Source organism: Lissotriton helveticus, chromosome 9 (genome assembly GCF_964261635.1).
Source record: "Lissotriton helveticus chromosome 9, aLisHel1.1, whole genome shotgun sequence".
Lineage (NCBI taxonomy): Eukaryota > Metazoa > Chordata > Amphibia > Caudata > Salamandridae > Lissotriton > Lissotriton helveticus.
In genome coordinates this window covers 1,291,163,214-1,291,184,829 of record NC_136070.1, presented here as the reverse complement: position 1 = coordinate 1,291,184,829, position 21,616 = coordinate 1,291,163,214, and the positions used below count along the sequence as shown (strand labels likewise).

Genomic DNA, 21,616 nt, shown 5'->3' with positions numbered 1-21,616 from the left:
TGCCGTCTGTGACGGATAAACCAGCAGTGCAGGAGATGATGCCGTCCATGAAGGATGGACCAGCAGTGCAGGAGATGATGCTGTCTGTGACGGATAAACCAGCAGTACAGGAGATGATGCCGTCCATGAAGGATGGACTAGCAGTGCAGGAGATGATGCCTTCCATGACAGATGGACCAGCAGTGCAGGAGATGATGCCGTCTGTGACTTCTTTCGAGGTGTTAAGGCCAGAGCCTGTGGGGACCTGTATGTGGAGGCATTGGAGCCGCCAGAGTCGTCAGTCAAAAAGGGCCGGGTCAGTCCCTGGAGAGTTGTCCAGAGGGTACCGGCCACATCCTAAAGATGTTCAAGATGTCTTGGCAGTGGGCCTCAACCTCTGTAGGGTCAGCAGATGGAAAAATAAATTCCTGCTTCGAATTCAGCACAGAGGAAGAGTCGAGCATTGGGAAATGGTGCCAGAATTCTGAAAGGTGTCAGGAACAGGATTATTTTTCAAGGAAATTGAGGATCTCTCCTTCACGGGGTGCTTTTTTGTGGCAAGATGATTTGGGAGATCATTCCATTTCCAGAACTGTACCTGTAGAAGGGGTGCAATTTGGCGTGTTCCTTTTGGACATCACCAAAAATAACTTGGGTTTCCACTCCCTGAAGGCCTTTGGAAGCATCAGGGAGCACTAACCGCAGGACCTGGCACCGTGATCGGATCCAAGATACCACCGGCAGATGTGTGGATTCAATAAAGGCATCTGTCTGTGGAACCTAAGGCAGGGTTTGAACCCAGATGCTTTCAGAGAAGACATCTGACCAGTCAGCGTCTAAGCAGAGGAAAGGTTTGAAGGTGAAGCACGGAGAAGGCGCTTCGGAATCTATTGATTACGCACGGAACTGGAAAAGGAACCAAGGCCAACGTGCATGCTGCTGTCTGATGTACACTGGTATTGTCATGTCCGGCAGCTAGGATCGTGGCCGCAGCAGCACGACACCACCTGGCAGCACTTGAGAGCCCCTACTGCGGAAGCACGGTTCCAAGAGCGGTTTGACACCAGGGAGGATATTTGTAAAGAGAGGTACCAGCAGAAAGATGCATCCGCTAGAAAGACTGTGATTTTATATAGGGGAAGCACAGAATAAATCAAGGTGATTCATGTGATTCAAATCCCCTCAATGACTCGTTGCTCCTACCTGTGCTTTTCACCAAAGGCTCTTCCTGCGATTCTTCTCTTTCATCTTTCAAATTCACTGACACTGTAGACGTGGCACGTAGATCATCTGTTGCTTTAAAAAATGGTAGAAATGCATTTGTTATTATTACAAAGAAAAGTATGCTTTACATGAACTAATAATTTACTAACCCCTCTCTCGCTCTTCCTCTCTCTGCTTTGCTCCTTCCTTCTTCTCCCTTTCTCTATCCCTCCCTTTCTTTCTTACACTCTCTCCCTCTTTTCCTATTCCTCTTTGCTTCCCCCCTCCTTTATCTTTCTTCATCTCTCCATCTCTCTCTTCCTCTCTCTGCTTTGCCCCTTCCTTCTCCCTTTCTCTATCCCTCCCTTTCTTTCTTTCTTTCTTTCTAATGCTTTCCCCTCTTTTCATATCCCGCTTTCTCTTTCTATTTGCCTCTCTCCTGCTTTCTCCCCTCATCTCTCTCTCTTTCTCCTTCCTTCTTCTCCCTTTCTCTATCCCTCCCTTTCTTTCTTTCTAAAGCTCTATCCCTCTTTCTCTTTGCCACCCTCCTTCTTTATATCTCATTGTCTCTTTCTGGTTCTCTATCTTTCAGCACCCCCTCCCCTCATGCTATTCTTTTTCCTGGTGTAGGACTGTGGCACTTTTTGCATGGTTACCCCCTAACCTTTTGCCAGATACCGGATGCCAACTTGACTGAGTGTGCTGAGATCCTGCTAACCAGGCCCCAGCACCTGTGTTCTTTCTCAAAACTGTACCTCTGTACCCACAATTGGCACACATTTGGACCACCTGTATGTCCCTTGTAAAAGGTACCCCTGGTACCTGGGCCTTGTGACCAGAAAGGGCCTCTGAGGGCTGCCGCATGTATTGTGCCACCCTCAGAGACCCCTCACAAAAACACCCCCACCCACTGCAGGCTGTGTGTTTTGGTGCCGACCAAACTGAAGAGTCGATATGGCACACATCCCTCTGTGCCATGCCTATCAACACTACCTGTGGCATGGGTCAAGTCACCCCTATGGCAGGCCTTGTAGCCCTAAAGTCAGGGTGCTCTGTATATACTTTACCAAAATGAGAAATAGTGTGAACAGAGTCCAGTGGGACTCCAAAGCTTGGCAGAGGTAAAGTTAGTTAGAACCTTACTCTCTACTTGTGGAAGCGTGGGCGAGCAGTAAGGCAGTACCAGAGTACAGTGTTAAGCATTTGATTTTGTAAAGTAATACTGCATGAAGAGTGTAACTTACCTGCTACTAAGTAAATCTTGGTTCTAGAAATGAAACAACAAAATACATTTTTATTCAGGTAATTGGTCTGGATACAGTCTTTGAGTGTGTGACGTCGTTTCTTGCCTGAGTGTGTACAACAAATGTTTAACACTGTCCTCTGATAAGCCTAAGTGCTCACTCACACTACCACAAAAGAGAGTAATGTATTATCTACTTTAACCTCTGCTATACCTCTGGGGATCCACTGGAATCTGTGCACACTATATCTTACTTTGGTATAGTATACAGAGCCAGCTTCCTACACCTGGCATTACCTTGTTTGCCATTCTCTTCCCATTTTTACCTTTTTAAAGACCCTCGGGCATAAGGCTTAAAGTTAACCCTATCCCTTAACTGATTTGTTTTTTTTATTATTTCTCCGTCTCTCCATTCCCGCCGCAGGCCTAAACCACATAACGATACGCAACTGCCCTACCGAAGCTTCGAAGTGGTGTTGAGACCCCGGAAGTGGGAGCACAATCTCATCCGTAAGCCCGAATCCTGACCCGACGGCTCCCCTGATCTACTTCAGGAATGACCACTGGCGGCTGTGAGGCCTACAAGAGAAGCCAGTGGCCAAGCACTGTGACCTGGAGTGGGGCCCCACCACCCGCAACCGCAGGGAGGCGAATGGGTTGTCTTTAGGAGGTCCTGATTGACACTGGGCTGCGTTACCATCTACGGCAGCGACAGTGGGCAAGCCAGGTGGACTGGGACCCAGGATCTGTCCCCGCCACACCTCAGTGCCACTGCGGGTTGTGCTGGCTGCTTCCTGACACACAGTAGGGCGGTGCAGGGCGCGGCAGGGGGGAAGCAGACAGACGACGGAATAGGTGGTATTTATTTTTTTAATCATACCTATTCTGTCGTCTGGAACAGAAGATCGGTAGTGGTGTTTCCAAAAATGGAAAAAAACGCACATACACAAAATTATTGTAGAATGAACAACAGTACTGGATTAATAGCAAAATCTTGAGTTTTAAAGACGGAGTGCTACATAGACCACTGTCCCCCACTACCAAGAGAGACTACTGACAATCAAAGATTGGCATTTATGTAGCTGCAAAAGAGAGGTCAAAGAGAGCACATTCCTAAAGCACACGTATACAAAAAAGACTAATAAGTCTAATTATAGTTTTGACAACACTTAAGCTGTACGTATCCTGTAGTGTTAACATTCGGACAAGACAAAAAGCAGGAGAGCTCATATTTTCATTCTCTTTATTTGAAGATCCATAAAAGTAGAGTTGACAAGAAACAGCCGACACGTGTTTCGTCAGTACTATTGATCCGTACTATGACCTTTTCAAGGCTGTGAGACAAAACAAGAGATATGTGCATAACATTACATAAGTGTATAACTAACAGTATGATAAAACAACATTAACGGGCCTAAAAGCGAGAATAGAAATTGATATTTAAGTAGAAAGGTTAAAAAACCAAGAGACTAAGTATGAATTGTGGTCAGAATAGAAAAGAGAGAGAAAAAGAAGAAGAGAAAAAAAGCATAGAGATTCCAGTACCAAGTTCATGGATGAAAATAACACCCAAGTGTCATACAAGGTATAGTTGCCAGTAAAGATGGCCACCACCAGACAAGCGATTAGTGTTAAAGAAAAGAAGTGCACTAGGTGGACTAACCTATCCAGATGAGACTGTCACGGTGCATCCAACCTCGTAAAATATACGATGGCAAATGATGTAAGAGTCAAAGATCTAGCAGTGAGAAAATGAAGTATTGACAACATTTAAAATCTGAACTATGCAGTAAAGACGCTAACTGTATAGAATGCATAGGGCATGTAATGGGCAGTCACAAAGTCGTACAAAATACTGCATGTTGAAAAAGCTTAAGCACTTGTACATCGGCATAATGAAAAGGAAGAAAACTAAAATGGGAGGCAAGCATAGTGATCAAGCCATCCCCAATCATCGGTACAGTGGTTAAAATTATATATAACAGTAGAATAAGAGACAAGGTGTGCTCACCATAGCTATATGGATTCAAAACGGGCGAACGAATGGGGGGATCCAAAGAGAATAAGATCCAATGAGATCACTTGAGTGAGTTGTCTGTAGTTACCAGATCAAAATGCCATGTAACGCTCTAGAAAAATATTGATACACAATAAAAGAGACTAAAAAAATATACAGTCATGTAAACCATGTCTAGACACTCATTTAAATTATCTAGTAGAGGTAAAAGCTTAGCAAAATGAATACAGGTGTGTCTATATTAGCGGGATCGCATTGAGGCCAAGACGAAAGACAAGCTAGCTACTCAGCATGTACCAATTAGATAGGACTAAAGCCTCATTAGTAACAGATTTGTGGAGAAAACAAGTGCAAAAACTAAGTACAATAAAACTAGAGCCTCGTTAATAACAAACTTGTAGAGAAAACAAGTGCAAAAAACTAAATACAATGAAGAACACAGGGCTAAGTACTCGTGGTAATCACCCTTAGTCCGTTGCTTAAAATGGCTCCCTGCTGAAAATGATGACAAATATATAAATCAGACGAAAATGGAGAGACCAAAACAGCATGGTAGAGTGAAACTCACCAAATAGGAACACAATGGATGCCCGCCTCAGTGAATAAAAAGTAGGTCCAACCAGTATAAATTTAGAATCCTAAAATGAAATAAGCGTCCAAAAATAAGAGGAGCCTCGCTATTATGGGCATCAATAGTACGAGAGAAAGACAAAAAAGCGCTCATAACATACCCTGTGTAGAGAACTTTAATTTTATTACACAATCAGTAAGGATGAAAAATCCTGCGTCCGGATAGTCGAACAAGTAAAGCTCTTCACAAAAGGAACAATATTCGAATCAGGGGAATATCATTGGAATCGGAGAGCAAAGATCTCATCGGTTATGTCACAATTCATACTGGAGGCCCATCCAGAGCCGGAGATAAAAATGTATCGGGCACATAGAGGTGGTCTGCTGCGATCAGAGTCAGCTCCTCCCACTGACATTTTAGTTTGCATTCACAATTTCCAGGTAAAGGAAAATATACTGTGGGAAGAGGTGTGGTGCCGTGGATGCTGGGGGTCACGGTTCGATCCCTGGCTCCGGCAGCAGGGGTCTGCCCAGGTGATTCGTGATTCGTGCGCTATACAAGTACTGGATTAACATTTACATTTTATTGTGCAGGGCCCGGGAGAGACATCCTATCCACTTCAAAGACCAAACACCAACACTCTACCAGGATTTGGGGTAAATCACTTTACAGAAAAGACGAGGGGGCATATTAACAAGTAATAGCGATATTTATCGCTAAACGTGCTTAGCAATTTTTTTTATCGCTGCCTATCGCTGTATATTTTAGCGGAGAAAACATGCTATTGGCAATGTTTTTCTCCATTGTGCTAAAATATCCAGCGATAGCGGCGTAATGCGAGAATATCACGGGAAATCCAGCAATATTCTCGCATTAACGCCAATGGGGGCTTAATCTGATAATCCACCCCTCATTGATTATACAGGTAAGTCAACTTTTTAGCAGGCATTAGGTTATAGCGATAATCGCGCTTAGGGCGATTTTTTTTATCGCTATGCCTGCTTTGCTAATAGGCGATAGCTGTGTTAGCGACTGCTTTCAGTCGCCAACAGGTTGGGTACGCCCACTTTGCATGTCATTAGCGATAAATATCGCTGACATGCAAAGCGGGCCCCAAACCAGTCGCTATCGCCTATAAGCTGTCGCTAACTGCTGTTAGCGACAGCTTGCTAGTACGGTGATAAAAATATAGCCGCTTTAGCGGCAAAAAGTGCAGCTAAAGCGGCGATAAGGCCCTTGATAATATGCCCCGAGATTTCCAACCGGCTACGTCCCACTTACGGAACATTGGGGTGTCCTACTCAAGGGGCATACGTTTCGCCTCATCGTTCGCTTGGATGCTAAAGTTTATCAACTGTGATCCCTGGAGGAGACATGTTGTGTTTTAGGCATAGACTGCTGACAGACCTCCATCGAAGTCCTATTCAATGAGCCGCTAGCCTCACTCGCGTAGACGCTGGGATGGGGAGTACCCGCCCTGACCCTGCGATGATCGATCAAGACGGTGCTGGAGTCTATCCTTATGGCACTGGCAAAGACTGACTCCTATTAAAATAGCTGGGCATGTAACTATCCACATTCATATTGATGGCTGGCTGGGTGGCGAGGCGGGGGGAAACAGGGAACTGTGGCCACTGTCTAGACCCCTCCACTCCAGACACTGGGGACTGTAAGTTCATTTTTCAAATTGTACGTTCATGCTCTCATTGGTACTCTTGCACATTTTCCTTTTGGGGGTTCTTAGTTTGGGGTTACACATCTCTACAGCTGTCCCACCACAGTACATATATGATATTAATAGTGTCCGAGGGACACTATACTGGCTGTTCCACTACAAACACAATGATGTTTATTACAGCTTTCAGGCCTAATGGGTAGAACAATGACAGTTAAATATTTTAGGGTTCTTACTCTCAATGTGAAGGGCCTTAATAACCTGGTGAAACGCAAGTCGTTTTTGTGCTATCTGGAGAATTCAGGGGCAGACATATGCCTGCTCTGGGAGACACACTTCCTTTCAAAAGGCTGTCATCGACTTCGATCACATACCTTCCCCCGCCAATATTTCTCTTCTGTGTCCAGTAAGACGGCAGACATAGCCATACTAGTAGCACGTACCTTTAAGGGTAAATTTCTGATCCAAGTAGCAGAACTAAAAGTCCAGTACCTTACTTATCATTTCACTTTCAATGACCCCTCTTTCGTGGTGAGCACTAACTAGCCTCGAACAAGGGGAAAGAAACTTTCAAACGCACAGACCTGACCGAGGTGATATCCACACCTGAACAGAGGATCCTGGTAGGAGGAGATCTTAATTTAGTCTTTGATAATGATTTTGACAGGACGGCACATGGACATGGCCAGGCAGGGGCTCTGTTGAAGAGTAGGCATAGGTGGCTAAGCAATCTGGGGCTTCAGAACTTATGGAGAGTGTTCCACCCACACACATGCCATTACAAATTTTTCTCCCATGCCCATAAAACTTATGATAGGCTACATTACCTACCTGGAATGAAAGATATATATACACACTAGCCTCTGAAACAGAGATACTCCCAGCTGTATTGTCAGATCACGCAGCAGCATCGCTCACAATGACGCCTCCCCCGATGGAACGTCCTGCATGAACTTGCCGGATGACAGAAACAATGCTGCAGTGCCCTGAAGTGGTGAAACAGATCCACCTGGCCATAACCAACTATCTGGAACTGAACGACACCCCAGAGGTCTCTATTGCTATACTGGGGGAAGCCTTAAAAACGTTTATAAGAGGGGAACTCATCGCTATCTCCACTGCAGATAATAAACTGCGAAAAGTGAGAAGAGACCACCTATCCCAACAGGAGAAAGAACTGGAATACGTCCACCAGCACAACGGCGAACCAAGAGTTTGGTGTCAAACTGACGGCTCTTCGCTCACAATTAGCTAGCATAGATCTTGACCAGGCCAAAAACGCAGCTCTCCACCTCCGTCACTCCTTTTATGTTGGAGGGGATACGTGCGGCCGTCTTCTGGCCAACAGGCTCCATGTTCAACTACCAGCATCTGGAGTGTACTCGCTTCATACCTCAGAGAAGAGGGACATTACTGATGATAAATAAATAGCAAATGCGTTCAGGGATTTCTACGCAGCGCTCTACACTGGCCAATACCTTGAGGTGCCACGCATCTCTACAATGCACACACGTCCTACCTCTCCCCTGAACAGGCGAATGCACTGGAGGGCAACATTAGCTTAGAGGAAGTCATTTCGGCCATCACCTGACAGAAAACTTTGAAATCCCCTGGGCCAGATGGGTACCCATCTAGTTTCTATAAAACATTCTGTCAAGCTCTTGCCCTCATTCTCACTAGATTGTTTAACTCTTTTGTCACCCCTGGAGCCATCCCCGCCTCGATGTTGACTGCCTCTGTGGTTCTCATCCCTAAACCTGGCAAAGACAAACAACTGTGCAGCTCATATCGAACAATTTCTTTCTTAAATGTGGATCTCAAGTAATTTACCAGCATTTTAGCCAGTAGATTAAGTCTCCATATATCAGCTATACTTGACCCAGATGAAGCGGGATTCATTCCCTAGAGACAAACTAGTGGCAACACTAAACGCATGCTGCATATTATAGAGAAAGCTACAAGATTGACGGAAGAGATTATGCTTTTTGTGATCAACGTTGAAAAGGCCCTTCGACGGAGTTCATTGGCCTTTTGTGGAGTAGGTCCTGGTCAGCTTTGGATTTGGAGAGAGATTTAGGACGTGGGTGCTGAATTGGTGTCACCACCCCATGGCGACAGTTACAGTGAATGGCCAGGTTTCCACTCCCTTCTCTATCAGCAGAGGCACACGACAGCGGTGCCCACTGTCACCTCTGTTCTTTGCTCTCTATATGGAGCTCTTGCTCGAAGAGTTCCTGATAACCCAAAGATCATAGGGCTGTTTCGGGGGAGGGGGAGACAGCATACTATTAGTTTGTACGCTGATAATGTGCTGGTGACTCTTGACAAGCCTGCCCCGGCCCTCCCGGCCTTCTTGACTGAATTAGAGACTTTTGGACTGGCTTCACGGTTCCGAGTTAATGTGGCTACGTCCCAGGTGCTCAATCTGTCGCTGTCCTCTGCTCTGGTGACACAGCTTTTGGCACAATACCCTATACAGTGGGCGAAAGTGGCAGTTCCACATCTGGGAATTCAGCTGGCCTCTTTTACTCAGATAACCTCCACACTCAACTACCATACTTTACACAGACAAATTAAAAATGATGTATCCCGCTGGAAGCATCATCAGATTTTATGCTTGGGAGAATAGCAACTCTTAAAATGACTATTCTACCTAAGGACCTCTCCCTCTTCGAAACGCTCTTCCCGACACCCTGAGAGGGATGATCTCTAGATTGCAAGCAAAATTGTTTGGTTAGGGAAGAAACCACATATGAGCAGAGAGCTTAGCTCTCTCCCACCTCACGCTGGAGGCTTATGTATTCCGAACCTCCAATTATACTAAGCAGCTCAATTACGCTATTTAGTAGAATGGAGGATGGATGAATTCGCAAGACACTGGTTGTTTCAGGACAGAGTGATGACGGGCTCCTCTCTGTGGAAAATCCTTTTTTTGAAAAAAACGCATTGTGTTGTATTTTCTCCTTTAAATGCAGCATTCCTTGTGAAGAATGTTGGTAAGGGTTTTGGGGAATGTTGATGTTCAAGCCAGGCAGTTGCAACCTGGACTGGCTGGACTAGCTGCTGGATGACTTGCCTCCCTGGTGGGTTTTCAATAAAGCTTACTTGCTCAACTTATTTGGATTAACTTGATTACATTACTGGCGACGGCGACGATCGACCCACCAGGAATATTTGGACCCAGCGTGAAAATGAATTTGAGTGTGTTTACCTGACGGAGTACAAGGTATCGTTTATTTTTTTTTAAATTTTTTGTTTGGAGCGTTGAAACAAGCGAGGAGACATACAGAGACTTCGGCGCTATTTCTATTACATTTTTTAGCGTGGTCTCGAAGTATATTTTGCAAATTGTTTATACTGCATTTTTTGAAGACAGCAATCCAAACGTTGGCCTACCACTCGTGAGAGCCACTGGAATCTTTGAAGCTGCTGTTCCGTTCTTCCATCGGAGTGTTCTCTTTCCTTGACTGTGCTAAGGAGCGGCATTTCTGTGCGGCGTGTGTCATCATCACGCGAGCAAGCGTGAAAGACACGGAAGCCGAGCAGGATCGTAAATCAGACACAGAAACTGAGCAGGATTGTAAACAAGTAACGGAAGCCGAGCACTTCTAGTGAACTGAGGATTTTAGGAAGAAAGGTGTCTTCGAGCACATTTCTAGAAGTTGATCTGTTGTTATTTGATGATCATCGTGTGAAGAGGCAAGTCTGAATATCTTTACAAGAGAATTGAAATTTCAAAGGAATAGATTCCTGGACATTTTTTTTTTAGTAAATAGGAACATTCACAAGTCTAGAAGTTATATTTGGTTATTTTTTTTTTTCCGATTTCCTCATTTTATTTATCTTGTTATTTTAGTTAGTTATTTTAGATTGTTGTTTTGGCTTGTTTTAGTTGTATTTTCTTACAGGATGTCAGCAGCAACTGGGATGAACCAACCACCTCAATTTTTGAGTAAACAAGATGAACCAATGTTACCATGGAAAAAATGGAAACCAATTTTTGACTCTTATTTACTAGCAATTGGTGGTGAGAAGTTTTCGGCAGTCAGAAAGCAGGCAGTATTATTGAACAACCTGGGTATTGAAGGAAGAAACATTTACGATAGTCTGGATCCTATACCTGTAGGGAGAGGAGCAGGGGAACCCAGTGATGTTTATGAAATGAGTGTTATGCTCTTAAAGAATCATTTTGATGCACGCATTAACGTTGTAATGGAAAGACATACATTTTTCATGCGTGTGCAAGGAAAAGCTGAACGTGTTGGAAATTATATAGCTGCACTTAAGTCCCTTGCACAAACTTGCGATTTTGAACAACGAACTGATTCTCTCATCCGTGATCAGCTTGTGCCTTGCACAAATGATCAGAACATTCAAAAGAAATTATTATCAAAAAACCCCAGTTTGAAAGAAGCTATACTCATTGTTGAAAGTGAAGAACATACTTCTACTTGGGTGAAAGAAATAAGGAAAGTCCCCAATCAAACTGATCCGGTTTCGTGTATTAATGATGAGAATAAGGATATCTTTCAACCTGAAATAAATGTGGCTGCTGTTGGTAAAGTTCCCTCAAAACAAGAAAAACATATGGTTAAGAGTGATAAACAAAAACAGAGTTTTAGTTTTAACAGGGACAGTAGATTCAGGTGTAACAGATGTGGAAGAGAGAGACATGGCCCGAATTATCCAAATTGTTTTGCAAGGTCTACCACCTGTAGAAATTGTGGCAAAAGGGGGCATTATGCTAGGATGTGCAAGAACACCAAAGTCAATTTTATAGATGAAGAACAAACTTGTACTCAGAATGCAATTCATTGTATCACTGACTTATCTACAGTTAACGATGTTAAGGAAGTAGATTCTGACGTTGTAACCATGCCAACTTGTAACATTTATGTTGCAAATAAGGTTGTACCAGTTCTAGCCGATTCTGGTTCTTTGTTTACTTTAATAAGTGAAGAATTTCGGTTTTCGACTTTTGGAATGGACAAAATTGAACTTTTGCCTCCTGATATCAATCCTGTGGGCTATGGGCGTAAAAAGATCGATTTATTGGTTACTCTATTCAAACTATTGTTTTTAAAGATAGAGAAACAGTAGGAAAAGTTTATGTTGCTAAAAGAGGAGACAATCTTCTGGGTTGGCGTCACCAAAGGGACCTTGGAATCACTTTGAACCCGAATGCTCCTGAACAGGTTATGTTAATTTCTCACGGTAGTGATGCGCTTGATATTTTTGAGAAGTTTCCAGAGGTTTTCAGTGGAAAACTTGGACTTTTAAAAGGTTTTAAACATAATTCTGAAGAACAATGCAAAAGCTGTGGTGCACAAAGTGAGGAAGGTTCCTAACCTCATGTTGGAACCACTTCAAGAGGAGATTGAGAGACTGTTAAAATTAGAGGTGATAGAAGAAATAGAGTCTTCAGAATGGCTCGCACCAATTGTTTTGGTGCCCAAGGACAAAGGAAGCAAAATTAGGATGTGTGTGGACCTGAGGAATTTATATAACTTGATATGGGTTGATAGGCAACCACTACCCAATATCAATGAGATTCTGACAAAAGTGGGTGGTGATAATGTGTTTAGTGTCATGGGTTTATCTGCTGCATATCATCAGATAATGCTTCACGAGGATTGTAGGCACCTTACATCTTTTGTTACTCCGATAGGTGCTTACAGATTCATCAGAATGCCTTTTGGTTTAGCTAGCGCTGCCGCTTGTTTCCAGAGGGTTATGAAAAATGTATTATCGGGTATTGATTCCGTTCTCTTTTTTCAGGATGATATTTTAGTATATGGTAAAGATGGGAGCAAACATGATGAAATTTTATTCAGAGTGTTATCAAAGTTAGATGAATGTGGTTTAACCCGGAGTCGTGAAAAGTGCAAGTTTAGACTCAACTCTGTATCATATCTTGGTCATTCAATTTCGGGGGAGGGTATTAGCCCTAAAGTTGATTTGGCTGAAGCTATTATGCAAGCCCCAACTCCTTGTAATAAAGACCAAGTAAAATCGTTCAATGGATTGGCTGAATACTACTCCAAATGTATTTGTAATTTTGCGAGTGTTATGCAACCTATTAGATTTCTTTTAAAAAAGGGTGTCATCTTTAATTGGGACAGCGAGTGTGCTAAGGCATTTGAGTTTGTCAAATCAGAAATTGCGAAAATGCCAACTTTAGGACATTTTGATGTCAGTAAGAGGACAATTTTGACTACAGATGCAAGTTTGCGGGGATTGGGTGCTGTGCTTTCCCAAATGGTTGATGGCAATGAAAGAGTAATAGGTTTTGCTTCTAGGTCACATAAGGGGGCTGAAGAGCGTTACTCAGTGATAGAGAGAAAAGCTCTTGCTTGTTTTTGGGCCATTAAACACTAGGTTTTATCTTTGGGGCTTACCATTTATTGTAAGGTCTGATCATAAGCCTCTTGTACAATTGTTCGCTTGTCGGAATGTTGAGTGCACAACTCCCAGGATCAAGAGGTGGGTTGAAGGACTTATGGAATACAATTGTTGTGTGGAATACTTACCAGGTCTTAAGAATATACCTGCTGATTTTCTTTCAAGGTTACCGTTGGAAAAGATCATGGTGCATGATTCAGATTTTGTGCAGCATAGTGTTTCATGGGTGAAGAAATCAGCGTTAAATGAAGAGGAGTGGAAGAATTGTTTTTCTAAGGATTTAGCTAGAGTGGAAGTCATGGATTTTACTATAAATGGTTGGCCGATGTTAAAAGATGTTAGTGACGTGGCAAGAGGTTATTGGAATGTTAGAGACGAATTACACATTACACAAGGAGAGTTGTTTCGCGGTGATTGATTGGTTCCTCCTTTGTTAATGAGAGAGAAGATAGTAAATTTGGCTCATGAGTGACATCTTGGACGCAGCCTTACCAAAGCTAGAGTTAGAGAGTCATATTGGTGGCCTGAATTAGATCGTGAAGTGGAGATTGTTGTCAAAGATTGCAACATTTGTTCAGGAAATGATAAGTCAAAGAAAGTGAGAATCACCCCACTTTCTCCTGTTGCTATTCCAGAACGTCCTTGGTCGAAATTAGCGGTGGACATTGTTGGTCCTTTTGATAATTTAGCGCCTTCTGAGAGATTTGTTATGGTTTTAGTGGACTATACGTCCAAATGGTTATCTGTGTGTTGTATAAGTTCTGTTCTGAGCAAAAATGTTATTGAATTTTTGAAAGATGCTTTTACATGTGAAGGGGTTCCCGATGTTCTTGTGTCTGACAATAGGGTACAATTTACATCGCAGGAGATGACCAATTTTTTGAAAGATTTGTCCATTACTCATCACAGGACTGCACTTTATGCTCCCCAGGCAATTGGTCTGGTTGAGAGCATGAATAGATTAATTAGAGCTTGTGCCCAGAATGCTTTTGAATTGAAGGTTGCCCTCAAACCTATTCTTAGAGAAAAACTTTGGGCACACAGGAACACTCCTAACAGTGTGACAGGCATATCACCTTTTAAAAGTTTAAAGGGGAGGGTGGCTGGTTCAAAATTGAATCCTTTATGTTTGAGTGTGAAAGACAGAGGTTGTGTTGTAAATAATTGGAGAGTTAAAAAGTACAAAAACAATTACAAAAGGAGATTTGATTTTAACAAAGGAGCTAAGAAAGTTTCTTGGAAGGTTGGTGATTCTGTTTTGATAAAGAAAGCGGTATGGTCACCAAAGGGTGAATCAAAATATTTTGGACCAAAAAGAATTGTGGAAGTCATGAGAAATATTGTTAGGATTGAGGGGGGTGATGTATGGAGCATGTCTCGTTTATCGCATTGTGCGAAGGAGGATGGTAAGAGGGTTTGTTCTGACAATTTTATGAAAAGGAATTGTTTTGATAACTTGCCGCGGAACACTTCTTCACGCAGCACTAGAATCAGAAGACCTCCTTTGTATTTACAAGATTATTGTGTTAAATGACTCATCTTTGTATTCACAAGATTTTTTTTGTGTTAATGATTCATTGTTCTGTTAATGATTCATTGTTCCATTTTCATACCATGCTAAATGTTTCTTTGTTATATTCTTATTGTGTTCTCTCTTACAATACCTTTTAGTTTAGTTTTAGCCATTTTGTTTTTCTTTGTTTCATTTCACTTGTTTTATTATAATAAGGGAGATGTGTTGTATTTTCTCCTTTAAATGCAGCATTCCTTGTGAAGAATGTTGGTAAGGGTTTTGGGGAATGTTGATGTTCAAGCCAGGCAGTTGCAACCTGGACTGGCTGGACTAGCTGCTGGATGACTTGCCTCCCTGGTGGGTTTTCAATAAAGCTTACTTGCTCAACTTATTTGGATTAACTTGATTACATTACATTGACCTAAAAGTTTATACTTATTCCCTATTACGAAGGCAACTATGGAAGTCTGGGATCAAACCAATATCAAACGCATCCTTGCGTACTTTCCCTCTCCTTAGACGCCAGTTTGACAACCCAGACTTCTCTCCAGGGTTGGGCCCCGGGACATTGGCTAAGTGGCACCAGACAGGCTGACGCTCAGCAGGCCACATTATTGGCGTAGAAGGGGTGATCACATTTAATGAATTATGCTCAGACTTTGTACTTCCAGAGACAGAACACCTACATTACTTGCAGCTTCGTCATTGACTCTTGCACTCAGCCAATAGATCCAATTCTCAGAGACACCTCACTCCCTACGAGAAATGGCTGAACACTAAGACTCCCAACCAACAGCTTATTTCTGAATCATATGCCCTCTTGAACCAGCCCACAAGGTATGTGTATAAGGCATGTCAAACTCAATGGGAAGCAGGCATTTAACGGCAAAGGAAAGGGGAGGGATATATTATATAGCCCATGAGGCACAGGGTCAAGAATGATTTGCATATGGCCATGTCTGAACTGGGGTGGTGTGGTGAGCAAAAAAATAATGGATTTAGACCTAGATCTCTGTACTGGGTGAATGTATGACATTGTTCTGCATTCCATCCATCAACTGTTGTTTTTGCATTTGTGACCCAGAGTGGGACGGGTATGCTCAGACGTCCGATAGCCAGAAACCGGTCCTAGGATGCTTGATTCCGGTCCAGTAAAGACATGGCTTGGCAGTTCGGGCTGGACTGTTCCCATGAGGCACAGGGTCAAGGCTGATTTGCATATGGCCATGTCTGAACTGGGGTGGTGTGGTGAGCAAAAAAACGATGGATTTAGGCCTAGATCTCTGTACTGGGGTGATTGTATGACATTGTTCTGCATTCTGTCCATCAACTGTTGTTTTTGCATATTATAGAGCCAGACACACTGCATGTAGTACAGCCCCTACTGAAACACTCACTAGAGAGGTTACCTATTGGTACTTCACTCCAGTTCGCTTACATAGAGGTAACCCAGAGCGAAGCACAGGTTGCTGGAGGGGGTACGGAGAGTGGGGTACACTGGTACATCTATTATGGGTCTGCCCCCAAATTCTAAATTACTGGACTCAAGTAATCGACGACATCAACTTGTATCTTAATACACAACTTCCCAGATTTCCATCCTATACGATACTGTGTATATCTAATCAACTTATGTACCCATTAAGATCTAAGTGAGGGAGACAAATAGGAGTGGTTTTATGTGCAGCTGTTCAGAACATTCTCGCACACTGGGGGTCGACGCATAAGCCTACAGACCTGGGATAGCTCCAACGTTTGTGTTACATACTTGGCATAGAAAAAAATAAAATTATCTCTCACCAATCAGGGCGCATCCTTTGGAGAAGTATGACGCCCCTACCTGACTCTCCTCTCGCAAGACTTACGGGAACTAACTTGTCCTAAATATCTCTGCATACTGCGTCTCTCTGAGTTTGTCCCTACTACCCAATCACGGAATGACTCCTAATGATATGTATTGTGCTGTTGACTCCTTTCCACTACAGGAGACAACGCTGAGTACGTTTGTGGTGGGAGGGGGGATACTGGGATGGGAATTGTTTTGTTTGTTAAAATGTAATGCCAAACACTTACTAACTCCATTGAGCTGTGCACTGCAACACTACTGTGTTACATTATTTAGCATTCTTGAATAAAGAGACAAACTATAGTGTACTTTGTCTCAACCCTAACTCTATACCTAAAGTATGATAAATATTAATTATTTGTATTTAATTTCAAGTTAATTCTGTTCCTAATTTCTTGTTCCCCAATTGTAACTTTCGCATTATTCATTAGTAATGAAAATGTATAAATATTTTTATATTAATTTAAACTAAATTAACTGAGAAGCCATTTAAATATATTTCGTTTAATAAAAATATAAATATACAAAACAAAATGTATTTATCTTTTGATAAGGTAACGGTGCACAGTCTAATAGAAAATAAGGTAATGGTGTTGAAGAGGTCTTTTTGTCAAGGTGATGTCACCAGAGATAATATTAGCGATGTAATGGTATATGCACATTATCGGTCTGCTTCTGTCTCCCGCTGACTGATTGGCTGCCTTCTTGGCATCCATATCACACGGATCCCACCCACCTGAGGTCCACGTCTTGGGTTTACGCGTCTTCTGTAAATCCTTCTCTTCCTCTTGTTTCTCCTCCTCTGGTTTTATGCTTAGTGTAAAAACAGATGAGATAACTCTACAACCTGAAATAGAAACAATAATTCACATAACAATACTGCCTTATAATGCGAAAGACAAAAACAATATTGCAGCAGAAGAATAGATTATAAACAAGACGCCTGAGAAAAAACCTGCATAACAAGCTGGCGAGTGGGAGAAACTAGTGGATGGTGGAAGGTGGTTCAAGACAAGGACTATCAGACTTACCAAGCCTGTGCAGGGCGCACACATCTTTTTAAATTCCTAGATCATGCAGCCCATGTGAATCTGCACTGTTTACAAATGCCAGAGAAGGAAAACCTGAAGCGGGTAAGAGAGTGCTGCTTGCTCAGACAGAAATGATATGCAGATCAGTTGGACCAGCTTCAGTGAGTAGCTGAGCCCCGTTACTGAGCCGCGTGCCCCGCAGACCCTTTCGACCACATCTCAGATGGGCGTACGCCTATCTGCAGACAGCGGTGGACATGTGATCTGGGTTTAAAGGGGCAGGCCTCCAGCATTCAAACAAAAGTAAGAGAGATCTAGGGGGTTAACTGAAGTATGGAGAATTAGACAGAGTAATGTTAGCCGGAAAAAAATGATATTAGAAAGAGTCACTGTGATGGTGTTAAACTTGTGGGTTGCAGAACATTTCTGAATGTTGGAATGGCCTTCTTCTATTGCTAGTTATCAGAAGTGTACTGATTGCAAGCTTCATTTTTAAATATATTTTAAATAATTACATCCCATAAATAACTTCTATTATTTGTATACATAGTAAATAAATGTAAAGATTTTACAGTAGATTGAATATGGTTTATGAAAAATATATAAGTTTGAAATGAAATACATTAAAATGAATTATTTAATCTACAATTAAATTAGAAATACATTTTATTTAATTTGTTTGAAGTTTGAAATCATCATCATCATTTAATCTTTATTTCGATCACAAGATCATAAAAGATATACATTCAATTCTATACAAAATTTAAAAGGCATATTAAACAACATTGGTGATCGAGCTAAAACTGAATTTAAAATATGACGTAGTTTTAAAACTGTGTTGAGACTTCAAGTTCCTAGCACATCATTTTTAAACGACGACATCAGATATACCACATGGCGGTTAAAAATTTTGATAAAGCAAATACTACAGTAGGGGATAAGTCTGTCTTTAAGACTCTGTAGGCAGGTAGAAAAGTTCTGAATCCCAAGTTCTTGAGTAAAGGGACTAGCCAAAATTTCCTGCTCCTTGCATACCCCCTGCAAAAGAAGGCAACATGAACGTCATTCTCCCTTGAGTGGCCACAAACCGGGCAGGTCTCTGAAGAGGAGTGAGAAGACCAGGATGCTGTAAATGATGCTAAAGGGAGGGTTCAATATCTCCATTGGAGAAATAGTTTCCTGGTTAGTTGTGGAGATATGGCATCTAGGACGCTTTCGAGGTGGTAGGAGTCTTTAGCTTGCGTGAACTTATTGGACAATGACCCCTCCCGTGCACGTGCACTATCCATGGATCTAAAGAGCATGTGATCGTAATAAGCTCTCGCCAGTGTCTTTTTTGAAATTTTTAGGGAAATGTTTAATGGGTCTGTCCATAGTTCATAAAGTCCAATTGCCTCCAGCGTTCTCCTAATGTAAATCAACCATGGCATTGTTTTGGCATTAGGTAGCTCCAGAAATTCTTGGAACTCAGTTCTATAGATTGTGAGATCTGGACTGCTCTATAGACGCCGCCAAAATGTCAGGGGCTTTAGTCCCAGCTCCTCCGTTATAGATCGAATGTCCAAATCCAGTCTGACCATTAAAGAAATGGGGTAACCCAACCGGTACTGGACCTGGGTGTAACATCGATATTAAACAACAACGGTCCAAGACCTCTATGTTTCAGAATGATTAAAGAATCAAGATTCACAGGTACAGAGCATATGTCTATTAAACAGCTCCAATCAATTATTATAAACAAAGACAGGCAACAGCAATTATTTCAAAAAACATATACAATACTTTTAATCTATTGTATCATTTCCAAATATTATATTCAAGGTTTGCAAATCAATACACAAATATACATTATACTTTATACATTGCCCCGTATAGAACGTGCAGTAGAGCAAAGGGTGTCAAAGAAAGTGAACGTGATGGAAGAAGGGAAGGAGAAATCACACAAAATTATAAATAAAAAGAACTTCAATATTTTCCAAACAAAACACAGTATCCAGTCAGCAGATACCGGATCTGATATACCCTAGCCACTTAAACTAATCAAAACTCTCTCTATTGTTGTACTCAGACAAAGATGTAAAATTATCTGCACTATATCATGGAGGGAGAAATTATAGTGGTCCAGGTGTTAAATAAATGTCGACGTTTCGACTCGTCTTGTGGCCTTGCGGTTAGTGATGCCTTGGCCATGCGAGTCTTCTTCAGGACATACTGTAACGGGGCAAACAGGGATCTTATTGGTAACCCTGTAAGGAGATAAAGGAACATAAATTGGAGCCATTGCCTAACCTGTACGCCAAGGATGTATACCTAAGCGTAAACTTGCTTACCCTTCTTGGGGATAAGTGGTCTTGTTTCCCACTCCGATTGAATCAATCAATGTAATCCTAAAACGTTCCTGTTGTGCGGACTGGTATGATAACCAGAATTCTGTAAAAACAATGAAGAGCCTGTATAAGACTCTGCGTTCCAAAACAATGTGCTCAAGTCACCCAGGCAGAAAAAACTAAAAGATTACCTCTTCAATGGTCTAGAGTTCTCCTGTCACTGTTAGGTATTCACCTCGTTATTCCATATCTTGTCTACGAGATGCTGTAACATTATAAACAGCAGATGTAGTAATGGCTCAAGCAACTGGTGATACAGAATAACTAAAAGTATCAAGTACTCACCATGTAATGGTTCCAAAACCCAATCCTGAGTTATTATGTGACCTCTACAGAAAAGCTTATATAGGAGAGTCCTCAAGCTGTAAAAAATGGATATGACAGCTAGTGAGGAAAATTACCATTAATGAATTGTTATGATCTATAGTCGACTGAAGATCGTAGAGTCTCATTACCTCGTGTAGTTTAAATTGTTCCTCTTCTTTGGTGGTACATATCATCCCAAAGATGGCGTGGCTGCCCAATAAAAACAATTTCCCAATGATCAGGGGCTGTAATAACATAATATAATAGTTGTAAAGCCCATCCTCTTTTTTGATACAGTAGCGCTAAGTCTCCTAACCCCAAACGCTTACCGATTTATTTAGAGAATCGACTTCAGTCTCTACGAGAACGGAGGCTGCTCTTGGTCAACCGGCGTCTAACCCGACATCCAGACCGGGTTGGAACCTGCGTCTAACTACGTAGCCGCCCTGGGTCATAGACAGCGACGTCGGACTTAGTAACTGCTGCCTATTTCGAGCCACGTTAAGCCTAATTAAATAATCCCGACAGGAGCAACTCACCACAATTACAATATATGTATTAGAGACTATTATCGATTAGGAGGGGCAATTAAGGACGCGATTTTTGAATAATTCGTGGACATTTTATTGTAGTCCCATAATTACCACCGGATCATAATTCAACAACGCCAACCATTCATGATGGCTGTTCTTCAAGAACGGTCTCAGAAATGTACCCTACTCGAAAATTAGTATAACGAGTGACAACTTGCGTCGGCCATATTGGTTTGGGACAAGTTTCCTAATCTGGACCTGAATCAACCTAAATTATCGAGATCCCAGGGGAGCCCTATGTGTATCTAAATTAAAATACAACAGTAATGACATAAATATTTACATATATACATGTTCATATGAAGTTTCCACGAAATTCACAAGTTATATATACACAGAACACATATTGTTAAATTACAAGACCATACTTCATCCAGCAAACCGGTGTTAACAAAGTCAAAGAATTGACACCTGTTTGTTTATTTCCTCTAGTTCATTCAATCCCCTGTTTGCTGTGTCAAGGAGGTATATCCAACGACATTCCCTTCTGCTCAAAATGCTCTGGAGATCACCTCCTCTCTGGTTCACTAACACCTTTTCCATTACCCACCATCTGAGACTGTCAGGTTCATGGGCAAGAGAGATGAAGTGTTGTACAAGAGGAGCTCCCACAGTTTTGCAACGTATGCGGCTAACATGTTGTAAAATTCTACATTTTATTTTCTGGATGGTCTGTCCAACGTACATCAACCCACAGGGGCATAAGATGGCATAAATTACCCCTGTCGTATTGCAATTACTGTGTACCCTCAGTGTATGTACCTCGTTGTTATGGGAGAAAGTGGTGCATTCTACAGTAAGAGAGCACGCCTTACAACTACCACATTTAGTGTGACCCAATACTGGGGGC

At 42.1% G+C, this 21,616-nt stretch overlaps 1 protein-coding gene across 3 annotated transcripts in view; it reads right to left on the bottom strand.

The window, feature by feature from the left end:
* The window catches only part of LOC144782519 (zinc finger protein 212-like), a 128,951-nt gene that overhangs the window by 37,450 nt on the left and 69,885 nt on the right, over positions 1-21,616 (bottom strand). For 2 of the 3 annotated variants that reach the window (XM_078661925.1, XM_078661924.1), the window contains exons 6-7: positions 17,186-17,296; positions 1,183-1,275 (exon numbers count right to left, since the gene is read on the bottom strand). In XM_078661925.1, coding sequence (XP_078518051.1) covers positions 1,183-1,275; positions 17,186-17,296 — 204 coding nt within the window. The remainder of the gene's footprint in view (positions 1-1,182; positions 1,276-17,185; positions 17,297-21,616) is intronic. The other variant, XM_078661926.1, reaches the window with a different exon arrangement.